The sequence below is a fragment of the Panthera pardus genome, unplaced genomic scaffold, assembly GCF_024362965.1.
Source record: "Panthera pardus isolate Hobbes unplaced genomic scaffold, ASM2436296v1 HiC_scaffold_6, whole genome shotgun sequence".
Lineage (NCBI taxonomy): Eukaryota > Metazoa > Chordata > Mammalia > Carnivora > Felidae > Panthera > Panthera pardus.
In genome coordinates this window covers 106216431-106233624 of record NW_026526991.1, presented here as the reverse complement: position 1 = coordinate 106233624, position 17194 = coordinate 106216431, and the positions used below count along the sequence as shown (strand labels likewise).

The window sequence follows — 17194 nt, the reverse complement described above, 5'->3', positions numbered from 1 at the left end:
AGCTCACCACCTTATTTGCTGGAAACCACAGGTAATACAGATTTTGCAGGTGTAATGGAAGAAGGAGGGTGGGAAAAATTGTAGACTTTTTCTCTTATCAAATCAGTTTAACCTGGAGCCAAGCTGTACCTGTGACTCCTTCCTTCCCTGGTGATGAAGTCCCAAAGGGTAGGGTAGAAGTCAAGGTTAGGAAGAGGGTTTTCCTTGCTCTCCTTGAAATGGCAAACCAAACCTCTTAATGTCCAGCTCCTCAGAGACAAGCAGGGTTGATCACCCAGAAGGGATGGTGTTTGGGGCGCTAGAAGGCTTTCCCTTGGCTTCCTTAAATCCTGCAGATGTAGTGGGTTTTCCCCTTTCAAATCCCAGGCTTTGGGGATTAGTTTGGAAGATGGGCCTCTCCTCTGGCCTTCCTGGGGCTGGTCTCATGTGTATCCACTCAGGCTGCCAAGCGGCCACCCCTGTGATGTTGCTTATACTCTTGGCATCACCTGTTTTCCTGAGTGCTGCTGGACCCCTGCTCACCGGCTGAGGTGGACTGACAACATGTAGACCAACCTGATTCTAGCTTTAGCAAATCATTGTTGGAAAGGAAAAGTTGCTGCAAAACACCACATTGTGCATTTTTGAGTACACAAGAATTGTGGATTTCCTTCCCTTTTGGATAATCTGTGCCCTAATTCACCTCCATCAGTGAAGTTTCCAATTCGAAAGAGCGCATGGTCTCTGGAGGTAGGTTGTTGGCTCAAATTCTACTTCTGACACTTTACTAGTCGGGTAATCTTGAGCAGATAAATTTACCTCTCTGCGCCTCAGTTTCCCCATGTGTAAAATGGGAAAACTATAGGGTGATAGTGGGGATTAAGTGAGGCAATGCTTGTAAAGCATTTAGACCTGTGCCTGGCCTAAAGTAAGCTCTAAATGAACATGGATGACTGTCAGGATTAACTTGAGCTCATCTACCTCTCTCCTCGTTAAGCAGGATTCACAAGTTCACTTTTGTGTGTGGGACTGAGTAGAAGGGAAGGCAAAGCGCAGGTGTGTGGAAGAAGTGGGGAAGAAGTAGAAGGTTCTAGGATAGTGAGCTTACCTTTTGTCTGCATCTAGGGCCTTTTCTGCCCACTTTGAGTCATGAGTGAGTACTTTGTCTTTTGAGACTCTTGAAAGAAATCTGGCTAGTACCATTTGGAGATTGATGACAGTTTGTGAGTTGTCATGGCTCAATTTTGTTTGAATCAAGGTCATGTAGACAGTTAACTGCCAGGTTCTTAGAAACCACTATCTGTGTTGGCGGAGACCCAGGCCCTTGTTCTTTTGCCTAGAAGGCTGGGAGGAGAGGATGGGCTGCCACGTGGGTCTGTTTTCTGCCTCTGATCCCGGAGAGCAGGGCTGCTACAGAGAGGTTATAGGCACGTGCGTTTGCCCTTGAATTCTAGATTCTTAGCTCCTTCCCTGCCCAGAGCCGAGGTCTCCTCTGTGATCTCAGAGGAAATAAAAGCTAACAGGTTGGTGGTGAGAAGGTATCACAAGAAAATCTGGGATTATGTTGTGTCTTCTTAGGGATTTTTGAGGTAATGATGATTTTGCTGCCATCATTTTTTTCCCCCTCTTCTCTATTCCTGCCTGCCCACCTTCAAATCTACTTCTGATGGTAAAGCAAAGAAACACAGAGGAGGTGATGAGGAAACTTTCCTGGCCCTGATGCGGAAGCTGACCTGGACTTTCAGTCTGTCCGGGGGTGTTTACTTCCAGAGACACTAGAGCCCCAGAGAGTGTTGCCAGGCACAGTGTCCACATGGGAGACCTGAGCCGAGATTAGCAGTGGAGGTGCTGGAATTGAGACAGAGAAAGGCCAGGGAAGGAAGAGTGTCAGAGGGAGGGAGAGCCCAGCTGGCAGGAGGCAGAGATGGCAGAGAAGCAAAAGAACTGCAGGAATCAGGTGAGAAGCAAAAGGTGAGAAGGGCATGGATGGGGAAGGTCATGAAAGGCAGATGGCAGAGGCAGAGGGAAGGATGAAAAGAGGTGTGAGAGAGGAAAAGCCATACGGATAGTGGGAAGCGGGGAAGAAGGAGAGAGGAAAGGAGAAAGAGGGGGAGTGGAGGGGAGCGTGAGAGGTGGCAGGCAGGATGCACAGTGCCCAGAGGTGGACTGCGGTCTCTAGCAGCTCTGCATCTCAGGGGGGAAGCTGGGAGTCCACACAAAGCTGGAGGAGGGGGTCAGGCCACCTGCTGGAGGCAGGACCTAAAATGGAAGGGAGAGGCCAACCATGGTTCATCCTCCCCCAGGGGAAGGGGTCCCTGAAAGAGAACGAGAGCCCCTGCTTGAGTGAGCAAGCATTTGAGAGAAGGTACATGAGGCAGGGAGCTGAGCAGAGGTGCTGGTGTGGTGGGGGGAGGTGCCCAGGTCCTTGGCAGCACTGGTCTCTCCTGGGTTTTGGGACATGGGACTGAGGCACGGGTGGGGGTGGGGGGAGAGCAAATGAGCCAGGGAGAGGCGCTGAATGCAGCTGGCAGCACCGCAGCCGTGGGGAGAGTCGATCTCACAGAGTATCAGGGAGCAAAATGGTAACTGACACCAAGCAGAGATAATATGAATTGTATTATGTTAGGATGTCATTTAGACATAACAGTAATCATGGAGATTAGTGGTGTCTAAAGGCGAAGTGGTAACTGGAGCACGCAGCTGCTCCAGGCACCTGGCAGCCTGGGAGGCAGTAAGGATTCTGCCTTCTTCTGTCAGCTCCTACCCTGTGGTGTGTTCATTCAGAGGCTCCTGGAGGCTCACACTGTACAGATAACTGGGGACAGTGGACACAAAGGGCAGGAGCCAGCAGGGGGCTGGGGTTAGGGACTGGGTCCTTGGCCCTGGGGAGAGGAGACCCGAGGTGGGTGGTGTGACAGGGCTGCCCTTGAAGTTGTTGGAGGAACTGGACACTTTGAACTGGAAATCTTCTCCATGTTTTTTTAAATTAAGTTTTTTTCATCCCCAGGAATGTTTCAAAGGCCTTCTTTCATTTATTTATCTTAGGAGCACACAATGAGCACTTACTAGGTGCCTTACTAGGTGCCACAAGATTGAATAGATCTGACACTTGCACTCTTCCCCCCGGGAGCAGATGAAAAACTGGGGGTTATTGACTAAGTTCCTTTTGGGGACCACAGAAAGCTCTTTCTGTGCCTCAGCATGCACCTGGGTGGGCTGCAGGATCCCAGTGGCTGCTTCCTGCTACTACTGAGCTGCTTTCTGCCCAGGTCTCCTCCAGGACCAGGGTGCTAGATGGATGTGTCCCCATGGCGGGGACAGGCCGGGCAGACACATTGCAATGTATGCAGGCAACCTGCAGTTCAAATAAACACCACAGACATGCTCCGAAGGACAAGGGAAGGCAGAGAACAGGCAGTGTTGGGAGTGGGTGAACGAGGAGATTGAACTCGGACCTTGATAGCCCTCTGTGGTCTGCCTGCCTTGAGTCCTCTCTCCAACCCAGCTGGGAAGACACTCCAAACCCAGATCGGACAGGTCTCCTCCGTGTCCTTCCTGGCCTAGTGGGCTGACCCCTGCTTAGTGAAGGGGTAGGGGTGACCAAAGCGCAATTGTGAAAGGCAGCACCTGTGCCCACTTTAGTGCATGAAACATGAACTGAATGAGCTACTGCCCTGTTTCCAGAGATGAACCTTGAGTTGTGCAGGCAGGTTCCCATAGCCTCTGCCTCCTCCTCTGTCAAACAGGAGCAATCACTATGCAGCCCTCACAGGCTCTGTGAGGACAGCCTCAGTTCACACGAGACGTGTTCAGTGCCTACTGGTTGCAATGTTGCTGCGAGGACCCCTCTACTGCTGCGGTCTGAGCAGTCAGTAGGGTGGCCTTGCCCATGGCCTTCCTGCACTGCCCCATCTCCTATAGTAGCATCTGGGAGCACCAGCAGAGCCTCAGACCTGGTGGGGCAGGTCTGAGGATCCCTCTTCCCCTCCCAGACTCAGGGTGTTCTGGTTTCTTTCTCAGTGGCAGGGCTGGAGAAGCGAACCACGGCGTACTTTCCACAGGGCTTCTTTACACAGTGTGAATAATTTCCCACATTAAATAATTAAATGTAATAGCTAATACCACCCTTCCCACACAAAGGCTTTATGCAAGTCATGTAATTATTTTTTATCATTCATAGTGACTTTTAAGCTCTCAAGCACCAGGCAGGAAAGAAACCTGTCACAATGTTGCAACAATATGCAAATCCCCTGGTACTAGAGCCACGTTGGGGAGGCCCCTCCCTGACAAAGCCCATTTGTGGCTGTCTGCGTGCATTGTTTGGCATCAGGTACCCTGTGGACATCCCACAAATAAATAATAATCAGGCTGCTAAGAAACAGGCAGGAGCTACGCCCTACCCAGCGGGTACCTCTTGACTCTGCTGAAGTCTGCTGCCAGGGGCTCAGGGAGTTGTTACGTGGTCCCTCCTTGCTGCCTCCCTTCCTTCTCTTTCCGTTTCTACTCCTTTGAATGAGACTTACATATGTGGGGAGTTTCTGGGTTGAGGGGGTTCCCCTGCTGGTGGGAGACACTGGTTTCTTAATAATTTGGATAAACAGGTTTCAAATATTTCGAGAATTAAATAAGAGGCTGAATGAAGTCCTACCTTAGCCTAGGGCAGTAGTTCTCACTATGGGGTGTGCACTGTCCTCTAGGGTGTTTGGGAATCTGTGGGAGCACCCCTAAGATTCAGGGGGTGAAACTGGTATTTTGTAATGGGGGTGGGTAGACCAAGGATGCTAAATGTCCTGTTATGCATGGGACAGTTCTGCCTAATGAACTGTGGTGTGTCCTGTATGACTTTTGGGAGACATGTAGGGTGCCACATGCAAATAAGGACCGTCAGTTATAACTTATCTTAAGCTTTTATTCTAAGGTCTCATATCTCTGCTCTTTCCTTGACTTCTACTTTTTGTGTGGAATGAATGCTACTAAATACAGACTTTCCCCACTGCATTAAAATTCAGGGATTTTATATATATGTGTATATATATATGCATATAATATAAAATTTATGTACATAAATATTACATTACATTTAATATATAAATATTACCTTATGTGTATAGATGTGAATTTTGTGTACATAAAGATTTATGTTTCCTCTGATTTTTTTTTTCTTTAAGAAGAATTAAGGAGGTATCACAAAGTGTTACAAAAAGAGAACTTTGGTTCAAAAAGGATAGAAGACAGCTAATCTAAAAGGATGTCTAAGTTTCTATACAACTTTTAAAAGAAAATATTGCTTACTCTTGGAGCTTTTACAGTTGAATTTTCCAGGTTGGTGAGGGAATAGAAAGTCGTTCAGTCCAAGAGTCATTCATACTTCTATATTTACACTGAACCTTGGCCATTAACCAGCCACTGAGGACGCTGCATCTCAGGGTTTACCCATGGTGTTCCTCAGGTAAGCATTCCCCAAGTGCTTTCACAGGATACACAGGTGAGATCTCCCTTGGGTGAAACTGTCCCTCACACTGCGGGACATCCAACATCGTTGGCCCCACCCACTCAACCCTCAATGTCAGTTTCACCTCCTTGGATCAGTGTGGGGCCCTGCAGATTCCCAAAAGTGTGTTCTGTGGGACAGTTCTGGGAGATGTTAATTAGCATATCAAAAAACCCCAATGAAACAAAAGAAACAAACCAAAAAACAAGGATCCAGTCCCCTAAAAATGTTGCAAGTGTTGATTCTCATAGCCTTTCCTGGGGCTTTAACCTGGGGCAGTCTTGGAGCACATCCTGCATCACAGGCTCTGAGTCCTACACGAAGAAACCTGTCTCATTACACTGAAGACAGCAGTTCCCTAGTTTAGGTGGCGATGTTAGGTCCTGCCGAATGCCACTCCAGATGGCAGCTCTGTAGGTATTAGCAGCCACTCCTTTGGCTTTCCATCTCTGCTTCCCTCTCTAGCTAGTTCTTGGGAGTGACCTGGGGAGGGTGAGAGTTGAAGGGGGTTTCCTCATAGGGTGTTAGACCTGTCATCGAGGGGTTGGGATCATCTCTGTGAGGAAGGACACAGGGTTCCTCAGTTTTCCCAGGGGATGCTGTCTGTGGAGGACAGTTTTGGTTTGCTCTTATTCAGGTGACATTTCCAGAGACTGACAAGTACCAGGTGCTACTGTGTTAGCATCTGGAGGGATATAAAGGTGGGCAAGAGGTAGTCCTGTGAAAAGACTATCCTGACCTTCCTTTGATTCCTCTGTCTCACCCTCACACCTCTTCACCATTGGGCAATGTCACGACTCTGACCACCTCTCTCTGTCCTCCACTGCTGTCACCTGTGCTTCCAGGAACAGACTCCTGCTTTCCCTCTTGGAACATAACAGTGCATTCTTCTTTAAGCAGTTAGCACACTGACTCAAAAACATGAATCCAATTATATAATTCCTGCTAAGGCCCTGCTCCATGTGGTTTCTGAGGGCAGTCAGGGTAAATCCACACCCCTTACAGATTTTGAAGGGTCTATATCCTCTAACCTTTTCTCTTACTCACTGCTCTCAGTTCCTAAAACAAGTGGAGCTTATCCCTGCCTGCCTCAGGACCTTTGCTCTCACCTCTCCCTCAAATGCTCTTCTGGCCTTTTCAACCTCTGGGCCTCAGTTTAATGAGGCCTTCCTGACAACCTTATCTCAAACAGGTGTCTCTTGCCTCAGTCATGCTCACCCTGTGGTGGCCTATTTTGCCCAGCATAGCACTTGCCCTATTCCTTAATCTCTTTGTCTCTGCACTACACTGTGAGCCCTGTGAGATAGTACCATGTCTCAACATCATCACTGAGGTGCTCAATAACCATTTGTAGAAAGAAAAGATGGAAAAATCAGTACTAGTAAGTAGAAATGACAGAGGGGCACATTTCAGTTCAATATAAAGAAGGATTCTCAACAGAGCTGCCTGTAGAAATAGGGGATCCCTTATGGCAGAAAGGAGGAATGTGTAAAGATTTCTGCATTGATGGAAGATTGATGATCTTAATGGTGTTTTCTTTTTTTTTTTAACGTTTGTTTATTTTTGAGACAGAGAGAGACAGAGCATGAACGGGGGAGGGGCAGAGAGAGAGGGAGACACAGAATCGGAAGCAGGCTCCAGGCTCCGAGCTGTCAGCACAGAGCCCGATGCGGGGCTCGAACCCACGGACTGCGAGATCGTGACCTGAGTTGAAGTCGGACATTTAACCGACTGAACCACCCAGGCGCCCCAATGGTGTTTTCTGATATTACCATTTGGATTCTCTTTTCCTTGTTCTCCAGTTTTGTAATTTGCATCCTGCATGCATGCATTAAACTTTCACTGAATGCCTCTCATAGGACACAGAATTGCATATGAAACAGTTCCTGCCTTCCAGGAATTGGGCAATCTAATTTTTGTCTTCACATCTTGAAAGTCTTCTCATGTCAAGTGCATGTGCATGTACGTGTGCATGTGTGTGTGCGCATACATTAATATGTAGGCTATTAGACGTTGTCACCTATCAGGTGACTGTTCCCTCTCCTGAAAGTACCTGTCACTTCAGATTTGGAAGGGAAATCCAGGTGGTCCTGATAAATCCAGGGAAACAAGGGGCCAAGGACAGAATGAGGGAATGAGGGGTATAGGGAGAGAAGGGGCCTCAGAGGAGGTGGAAGGAGTGGGAATGGAGTGACTATATCAGTTTACATAGACTTGTTACTTGAGAGTGGCTTGCTTTCATTCTGTCTCTGATTTGCTTATAAGGAAGAACATGAACATTTGCTGAGGACCCACTAGGTACAGAGCGACATCTCAGTTTGTTCATGTTTATTGTCTCAATTAGGGTGTAGTGGTTAGGGCTTGGCTTTTGAATCACCTAAACCTGCGTTAAAATCCCCCCAAAACCAACAGCAAAAAACTAGCTCTGCCATCTTGGACACATTACTTAGCTTTTCTCTGACCTTCAGTTTCCTAAATACCATCATACTAGTCTCACAGATTGATTGGGATAGTGAATGGAGAATATCTAATGCAATGTTCTTCAGACACTTAATATATATTACTTCCTTCCTTCCTTGTTCCTGAATGTTACTTAATTTAACATATTGGAATTGGTACACAATGGGTTCGTGTGTTTATTCACTGCTTCTTAAGTAGAAACAGGAGTACCAGGCTGGATAGGTTTTCCGGGGATGAATGAGATAATGAAATGGGGACTCTGCAAGACCAAAGAGTGAGCCAAAGTCAGGGAGGTCTATTCTTAAAAAGGCGAAGTGAGCAAGGCTATGCTCACCAACCTGCCTGTCATCACTGTTGTGTCCCTGGAACCAAGCACACTGCTGTGTCGGTGCTCAATACAGTATTTGTTGAGTTGTTGGTGAACTTTAGCCTATTTGGGAAACCTGGTCTGAAGTCTAATGGACTGGGAAAAAGAGTAGCTGGTGCCCCAGGGATCACCAGGGACACACCTTATATTCAGCCCACAATAGCAAGACTAATTCCAGACCACACTCTTCCCACCTTCCTTAGGGTCTTCCTTAGCTCAGGAACCTGGTGGGACAGGACCCACAGGGAAGGAGGCTCAGCACTTGCAGCTGACAAGGACTGGGGAAGTCCAGGGATGAACTGGCCGAGTCAGGAGAAAATCCACACTGTGGGATCCTTGAGCAAGAGACTGCTGTCTTACCCTGTCAAGAGGGCTCCCACCGTTATGAGTCAATTTCTGGTAGAAAATTAACAGCTGGAGAACAAGCGGGGAGGGTGAGGTAAACCATCTGGCTTTGTGAAGCCAGAGCAGCTGGGCTGAAGAAACTAAGACAGACAGAAGACAGCAGAAGCTGGGAATATTATGGGTAAGAAGCGGTGTCTGGAGCTGTGCTGCCCAATATAGCAGCTGCCGGCCACATTTGGCTATGTAATTTTAAATTAATTATAATAAATATATTTGAAAAACCCATCCTCTGCTGTACTAGCCACATTTCAAACATGCAATAGCCACAGAAGGCTATATTACTGACAGTGCATATGGAACATTGCAGAAAGTTCTATTAGATAGAGCTGGTCCAGAGGCCTCACTTCATCCCTTAGATTTGAAATGCCTTTGGACCCTAATTCGTTCTACAACAGGAAAGTCCTGAGGCTTCAGTTGCTCTTATTCAAGAAAGCTGGGGTACCAGGAGGGTCAATGAGGGATTTTCCTTTGGTTCTTTTGACCTCTCTGGACCATTCTCAGGCTAGGAAAGAGCTGAAAGGGGAGGTCAAAGTTTTGATCACAGGATGCTGCCAGGGTCAAATGCCCTTTAGCATCCTCCCCTGGGGGAGATACTGAGTGGGCAGCAGCCAAGGGGAAGGTGATACATCTCAGCAACAGCAGATCTGCTTCTTCATCCCTCCATGACCCATGTGAAAGTTTACAGGGAGCAGAGGAGTTAGGAGCCTTTTACTGCGGGGATTCCTACCTTTCTGGGCAACTGACTTCTGCTGAGGAGGACAAGCCTGGAGCCTCTCCTTCTCTCCCCACCTCCTCATTGTGCTTGCTGAGTCATTGTCAACAGTAAATCCCAGGCAGCCACGTGACATCATCACCCCTTCTGGTACTAAAACCTGTAGCTAACAGTGGAATATCTGTGACCAGGTTTTTGCCTCTCCCTCCACGGTGATGTCAGAGCTGCCCAAATGGGCTAAAGTCTTGGAACAACCCAGGATCATTCTATCAGCCACCAGGTGGCTGGTGGCTCCCCTTTCACCTGACATTCTCACCTTGGGTAAAGTCCAATCTGAAGTTTTCAATGGGATTGTACTGAATCTATGGGTCAGTTTGAAGAGAAATGACATGTTTATAATATTGAGTTTTTCAACTCATGGACATGATATTTCTCAACTTACTTAGTTGTCTTTAGTTCCTGTCTATGAAATTTTATAGTTTTCTCTGTAGAGATCTTAGACATTTTTGGTTAGATTTATTCCTAGGCATTAGATATTTTTCAGCGCTTATTATAAAGTGTATCTTAAAATTTTTTCTGTCTTTGCTGATGCATTTCAATTCATTATAGAACAGTGCAGTTATTTAGTTACCTTCAGAAAATTTTAACCAAGACTTTTCCATGCTGACCAACTTGGTCCTGCACAATCAGGTAGGACCCAGGTACCATTCAATGTCTCCAAGTATCTCCTACTCTAGGGAAGGGATCTCCTTTGGCTTGCTATTAGGTGTAGAATCAATACTACTATTACCTACTGCATTCTCTTCAGACATCACCACAGATCTCTGAGGTGGGGGACTGATTGCTCTAAACTGGTTTATATTCACCCATAGTTTTTGGTGTGTTTCGAATAGAGTGTCAACTTAAGGAGTGGGGCAGTTGGATTTAGGGCAGGGATTTACTTGAGTAAATTCAGTTTCCATAGTGTGGTGAGGAGAACAGAAATCAAGAACTTGGCAACATCAATCACCATGAAGACAATGAAAGAACAAAGTAAGAGAACAAAGTGATCAGCCAACTCTGACCAACCAACCAATCACAGACACTGAAAGAATAGAGAAGAAAAGTCAAGCACTGGGAACTTCAGGTAACTTCTCCCTGGTTACAATTGATGCCAGTCTTCTACACCCTTGCTACCTAACTGATCTTTCACACCCAATGCTTATAAGTGCAGACTCATTCATATCATAGATAAATAATCATTATAGTGAAATAAAAGGTGCTGAAGAGAATCTCAGTTAATGGTGAGATATGAAAGCTGTTCTGTATTTCAGGTCACTGTATACACCACTGGTTCTTGGCTTATAACACCAGGGCTTCAAGTTGTTTCTGGTTTGATTTTATGCCAATTTTGGAGGATGCTTTTCTTGGAGTCTATTCCCTAAATGAAGAACATAGCTTAATGAGAAACTAGGACACCCTGTTCTCTTCAAGTCTCCTTCCAACTGGTCAACCTTCCTTGCTTGGCCAGCCAGGTCCAGTGACCCTTACCCCTCTTATTATCAGAAGTACCTTTTGAGGTATTCACAGAAAATATCCATTTTTCTCTCAATTTACACCACAGTTTGACCCTGGCATGTGTGAAATGCAGTTGACCCCAGGATAGCTCTCTTATTTCTTTGGGAAAAGTTTCTCTTAACTTATTCCATCTTCTCACAATAGAAAACTAGGGATTGAGACAACTAGGAGTCACTCTATGGTTTAGACCACATCAGCTAGCTACTTCCTAGAAAATGGCTTACTCCTTGATCTGCAGGATTTAGGTAAGGGTGTCTTTCAGGCATAAGCCCCTGCAAGGATCAATTTCATTTTCTTCTTAGGGCAGTTTGCTTAATACATCTTCTGTACTTATGAGGTATAATTCAGAAAGTCCAATGCAGGGTTCTGAAGACTACATCAGACACCATCAGAGACACATCTGAGTCAACTGTGGAATGACTCAAGGCTTTGAAATATTTAAACCATATGTCTCATGAAACTAGGTGAAAACGATGCCAGTTTCTCTACTAGAGGCTGTCATCTGAGACTGAAGCTCAACTTGGCAATGATCCTGTATTCCCAGCCTCACTGGTCACGTTGCTGTGGGCTGTGAACCTGTCAGTACTGCTGAGCCACATGACTTGGAATAGGACCACAGGTAAGCAGAGGTACTGTGGGCCCCATGGAAGGTGGCCAGGGACATTTAGTGGTCTTTTCTAGGCCAGGACAATATTTATGCCCCTGAATAAGACTGGGTTTGGAAGGGAAAGTGAAAAGAGTATATTTTCTGCACTGGAGGAGGTAGGAAAACACCATTATTTTCACCAAATGACATTTATTAAGAGTCTTATCCTCTGAAAATTAGCCAAGATTCACAGGCATTCTTTGAGAGAAGGAGTAAGTATTACAAGAATATTGTCTGTCTTATCTTTGAAGTCTCTCAAAGGTTGTTTCCCTCTTTCTGAAAAGTACCCAGCAGAACACCTGACATGGAAGGTGCTTGCTAACAGCTTGGCACAGTGGAAATGACATCGACTATAAAGTCAGAGGCACCAGATTCTATTCCCAGTTCTGCCACTTAATAATGGTGTAATTAATATTACACTTAATTGCTCTCAGCTTCATTTCCCTCTTTCCTAAAAAGAGGATGCTAATACCTTTCTTATGATGGTGTTTTGAAGATTATATGCAATTAGATATGTGTAGCACATGGCAGGTTATTCAGAAATGTTAGTTGAATTTTAATTCAAAGAAGATGACATCATGGTAAATGAATACAGATCCAATAGCCAAGGAGCACCCCCTCTGTCCCAATTAATCCCAGGACAAGTAAAAATTTGAATAAAAATGGAATATATGGTCAAGGACTCTTCCTTTTTGTCTCTTTTTGATGTGTTGTATCTGTAAAAACTAGTAAAGGAGGGGGAGAGAAGGCTCAAAAAGCTGGAGAGGTTTCCTCAAGTGTGGAGCCATATGATTCTCTTAAAACCAACTCTTTCCTTCTTATTGCTCTCCAAAAGGGGTTGTGGTAGCCAGAGAAGCCACTGAGTTGCTGCTATACCCTCCCTCAGGAGTAGCTGCCCATGTTGTGAATCCCAAGCCAGGGGATGCCAGTGATTCTGACCTGTCTTCAGGGGTGGAAGATGGTGGGTGATATTCAAGTCAGTTTACTCCTCCATTATCCAGGAGAAGGGAGTAGGGCTGGTTAGGGGGGCACAGAGAATCCAAGATGACAGGCAATCCAACCTTCCCTACCCTGCCTCATTCAGCCAATAGTTCTAATCTTTCTTCCAGGCTTTGTTTCTAGAAGTTGCTTATAATGTCTGCTTATAAGACATTTGCCCTTTTTGTACTGGAAAGTGCAAGGGAACAATGATGTAGCCTCTGAGGAGGAGAACAGGAGGTCCCCATAGGCTGGAATGCTGAGCCCTGAGCAAATGAAGCCCTGGCTGAGCTTGAGGGTGGTCTGTGCAGCTGATAAAGTGAGAGAAGAGTAGAACAGCAGCCTGAGTGAATCTGGGGGGCTGGTTGTGAAGAGGTTTGGTTTGCCAGTTGGTGGGAATAGCTTATTCTAGATTATGTGTTGGGGGACCATCATCTGCCTCCTTGGAAGAAGAGGCTTGGCTCAGGGAGGAATCTGTTTCCTGTATATCCCAGCCGTGGACTAGAGTAGAGACTTTATCTCAAGGGGTTGTCCTGGTCCAACTCCTGGTAGATTTAGGAGGTATAACATTTGTCTTCCAAGAACATGGGGTCTTTCACTGATTAGTTTTGCCCCTCACTCTCCTTCTTTCAATACTGGCACTCCTTCCTCCCCTTCTTCTCCATCTCTCTGGTCCCTGCCGATCAGATACCTTTTTCAGAGGCCTACCTTGGGTTTGAAGGCAATGAGCTTCAGAATCATCTCCACAGTGAAGAGGCCAGTGAAGAGCATGTTGAGGATGTTCATGGCGATTTTGAATAGGCAGCTCTGGCCATAGTGCTGAGGGGAGGGGAAAGATTGTGAAAATGAGGCGGGAACATCCCTACTCCTCACCACCCTCCTCTCAACAGAGATCTTCTTTGAACTAAAACCTGGAAGGCCATTCACATCTCAATGGGCAGTAAGATGGACTCAGGAAAACCTGCAAATTCTTCCCTTCTCTGCTAGCTCTGAAAATGCAGGTTGGCAGAATTCTGTGTTCCTGCTTTGATTGGTTATGACAACTTTATGGAGACTTCTGGCTTTCAGGAGAGCTCAAGCACAAGTTGACTTCCCTGAAGACAGGTGGATATAGAACCAACCTCTACACCCATGCCTCACTGACAATAATGAGCTCTTCAAGCTCCCCCTCTGTTCTCCATTTCCTTCACTCTAAATGTTTTCTTAACCCAGGCTCCTATGGATTCTTTCATAAGATGCCAGAGAGGAGCTCATCCTTGAAAGGGACATTTATCTTTCTCTATCTGGGAAAAGAAGACAGTTCTGCTCTTTCTGCTTCCTTGGTCAATATGAAGATGACACGCTAGAGACAGCCAGGCAGGTCTTCTACACTTCATATCCTTCCCTAGCATTCTCCCTCCGGCAGGCATCACGTATCCAGGGCCCCCCTTGCACTGACCTGCATTGCCAAGCAGATGGTGTTGAGCAGGATGAGGACAAACATCAGGTATTCAAAGTAGGTGGAGTTGACCACATACCACACTTTGTACTGGTGCTGGTTTTTGGGGATGTACCTCCGCAGGGGCCGGGCCTTGAGGGCATATTCCACACACTGTCGCTGGGAGGGAGGCAGCGGGAGGGTTGGGGTGGGAATGGAGAGAGGGGGTTAGTAACCTGGATGATGTGGGTGGGGATGGCAGAGGAGGGGGGATGTGGATGAAATTATACACCTTGGGAGTCAGAGAAATAATCTACTGCTCTACCTCATTTATAGGATTGAGAGACTATTTGGACTTTAAAAAAATTTTTCTGTAACTCCCTAAATGAAGGAAAGAATTGCCTCTAGTCAATCTCCTTACCAAGATTTAGTCATGGAGTTTGTGTCTCATTTTCTCAACTTGGTAATGTCTGGTATGCTGCCAACACTTAGTTGGCATTTGATAAATACTGAATGACAGTTCCTCTTCCCATTGGTTATTTCCTATACCACAGATGCTCCTTGGGGCACTTCCCTCCTCAACTTTTCCTCCTATCCTAAGTCAATCTTCCTTATTTACCCATGTACACAAGATCTGAAGATAGTTCATGGATAGGGGAGGAGATCTTAGGCTGATGACATTCCTGAGACTCCAGAACAGATCTAGTTCATTTCTCTGCACTGTGCCCAGATTCCTATGTCAGGAACTGGCAAGTCATTCCAGCCTCTTCCTTTACTCTCAGCCTCCACACCCAATCTCTAAGCCTGACCAATTTTATTTCCTCTTATTTTCTCCACCTCCACTATCATTAACCTGATAGTAGATGAGGGTCTAATCATCTCTCATCTATATTTTCTAATTGGTCTCCTTCTTTCCTGTCTTTCTTCCAATCCAGAGGTCATAGAACAGCCAGAATGACGAGTCTAAACTCAAGATGTTGACATCAAAGTCCATGAGGGGTCCAGCTGGTCTAACTGGTGTAGAGCTGAGTGTCTTGTGCTATGTGCTTTCCCATATGAGACCTTAAGTTACTCACACACAGGGATATAACTCCTCCTTACTCTCCCCATTGAGGAGTCTAGCTGGGGAACTGACCTCAGTGACAACATGTTGCAGCCCACTGTAACAGCTTCATTCTTCACTGATGGAGTTGCCAACTTTCTCAGAGGCCACAGAATACCTTACTGTCCTGGCATTATCACATTATTCCTACTGAAGCCTCTTTCTTGCCCCCACCTCATGCACAGGCCTCTGTGTTTTACTTAAACCATTTAAGAGTTTTCTAAGGCCCTTCTCTTCCTCACCCCTGAAATCCTCACTGCCTCATTGTTCTAGTTTCTTTCTTCATTATCAGTGTGCCAACCCACGTGGGCACTTATTAACTTGTTAACTTCTAAGAGATAGGGTGTGAGGTTTTTTCTCACAGCATCTATCATGGAGTCTCCTTAAGTAGGTGCTTAACAAATATTTGTTGGCTGAATGCCAGATTCAGGATTTGCAGAGATTTGCATTTCTTTTGTCCAGGGCCTTCCAGAAGACTGACAGCCCTATTCCCTTGTTGAGGAGCAGACAGATGATCTTAGCATCTGCATAGATCTCTCTTCTGACCTCAGCCTCTCTTCTGGGTTGGCCACAGGCTGCCAACTGCTGTTATTCCTCGCATGCTCCCCACCCGGACCTGCCACCTGTTCCTCTCTTCCTAGAAAGCTACCTGGTTCTTGTCCAGTTCACAGTTCTTGTATTCCTGCTCCCCCTGCTCCTGGAAGGTGACGATGACAAAACCCACGAAGATGTTCATCATGAAGAAGGCAATGATGATGATGTAGATGATGAAAAAGATGGAGATCTCCACACGGTAGTTGTAGATGGGGCCCTTGTCTTCTGTGTGGGAGTCGATGGAGCGGTACAGCAGCCTGCAGGAGGAGACAGGCCCCACAGAGGGAACCGGAGAAGCAGTGTCACTTCTGTGGAATGACAGCACCACTACTCCTAGGTATCCTCAGGATCAAGGGTGCTGGAAACAGCTCTAGGCTGGGAGTCAGAAGATCTGGGTTCAAGTTCCAGCTCTGCCACTTACTGGAGTGGAACCATGGACAAATCACCTAATCTCTTTGAGCCTCAGATTCTTCATTTGTGGAATGGAGAGACAATAATTCCTGACTTTCCTACCTGGCAAGATAGTTGATATAGTGTATACGAGGGTGTTTTGAAACTGTCAAGAATTTGTAAAATGAGTCATGGACATTGATTTCAAATACTGGAAACATTAGTAAATATTGAAACAGCTTTGCAAACTGGCATAGGCTCAGAGGATGTTACAGTGAGCATAAAATAAATCTATCTGAGAGCAAATATCCATTTTGATAAAAATATTAGATAAAAATGACCCAAGCTTATTCAGATCATCAACAATGGTTTGGGTTTATACTTAGGTAGTTTATATATGTATGCCATTATATGTGTATGTTTCTCTTCATGGACAGGGATTAACTCCTCTCTTTCTTTTGTTACTCTGCACAGTACTTGGTTATTCTCTAGGTATCATCTATATTTTACCATATAATAATGGGACTCTTATCTAAGATCCATGTGTGGTTACTGACTTAGGAATATTTAGAATTTTCTTTCTTTTAGATGATAATTTCCCTGGAGTGCACTGGGTGGGGCGTATGGGGAAGCAGGTGTCTATACAAAGATATATGGAACACCTGATGCACAAGCTGCCTGGTAGAGGTGATAACACTGTAAAGGGCCAACCAGGCTGGTCTAGGCATGATCTCTGCAGAGGAATTTGGACTCAGGCTTCCATCCGTTTCTTACTTTTCACCGTAATTATAGACAAGGCTTTTTCCAAGGAGACTGAGGTAGAGTCTAAAACAGATATCTTTGCCATCTCTACCCACATTGAGTGCATTTTGGGATCAGTAATTTTGAATCCTGTCTAAGGGCTATCTAAGGGCTCATACCTAGAGAAACTCACCCCATTCCTATGTGTCACTCTGAAGTAGGGAAGGAGAGCTAAAAGAAGATCATTTTTGGTTGGAATTTCTGAAAATTTGACATCTTCCAGAAAAAGAATAGCCTATGTTTCAGCAGTGACCATGGTATGCAGATTGTCTAGGAACAAACCCTCATTGTTTGG

At 45.8% G+C, this 17194-nt stretch overlaps 1 protein-coding gene across 50 annotated transcripts in view; it reads right to left on the bottom strand.

Moving 5' to 3' along the window:
* The window catches only part of CACNA1C (calcium voltage-gated channel subunit alpha1 C), a 752487-nt gene that overhangs the window by 71349 nt on the left and 663944 nt on the right, over positions 1 to 17194 (bottom strand). For all 50 annotated transcript variants that reach the window (XM_019464982.2, XM_053895067.1, XM_053895065.1 and 47 more), the window contains 3 exons: positions 15764 to 15965; positions 14034 to 14192; positions 13304 to 13414 (listed from right to left, as the gene is read on the bottom strand). In XM_019464982.2, the coding sequence (XP_019320527.2) occupies positions 13304 to 13414; positions 14034 to 14192; positions 15764 to 15965 (472 nt within the window). The remainder of the gene's footprint in view (positions 1 to 13303; positions 13415 to 14033; positions 14193 to 15763; positions 15966 to 17194) is intronic.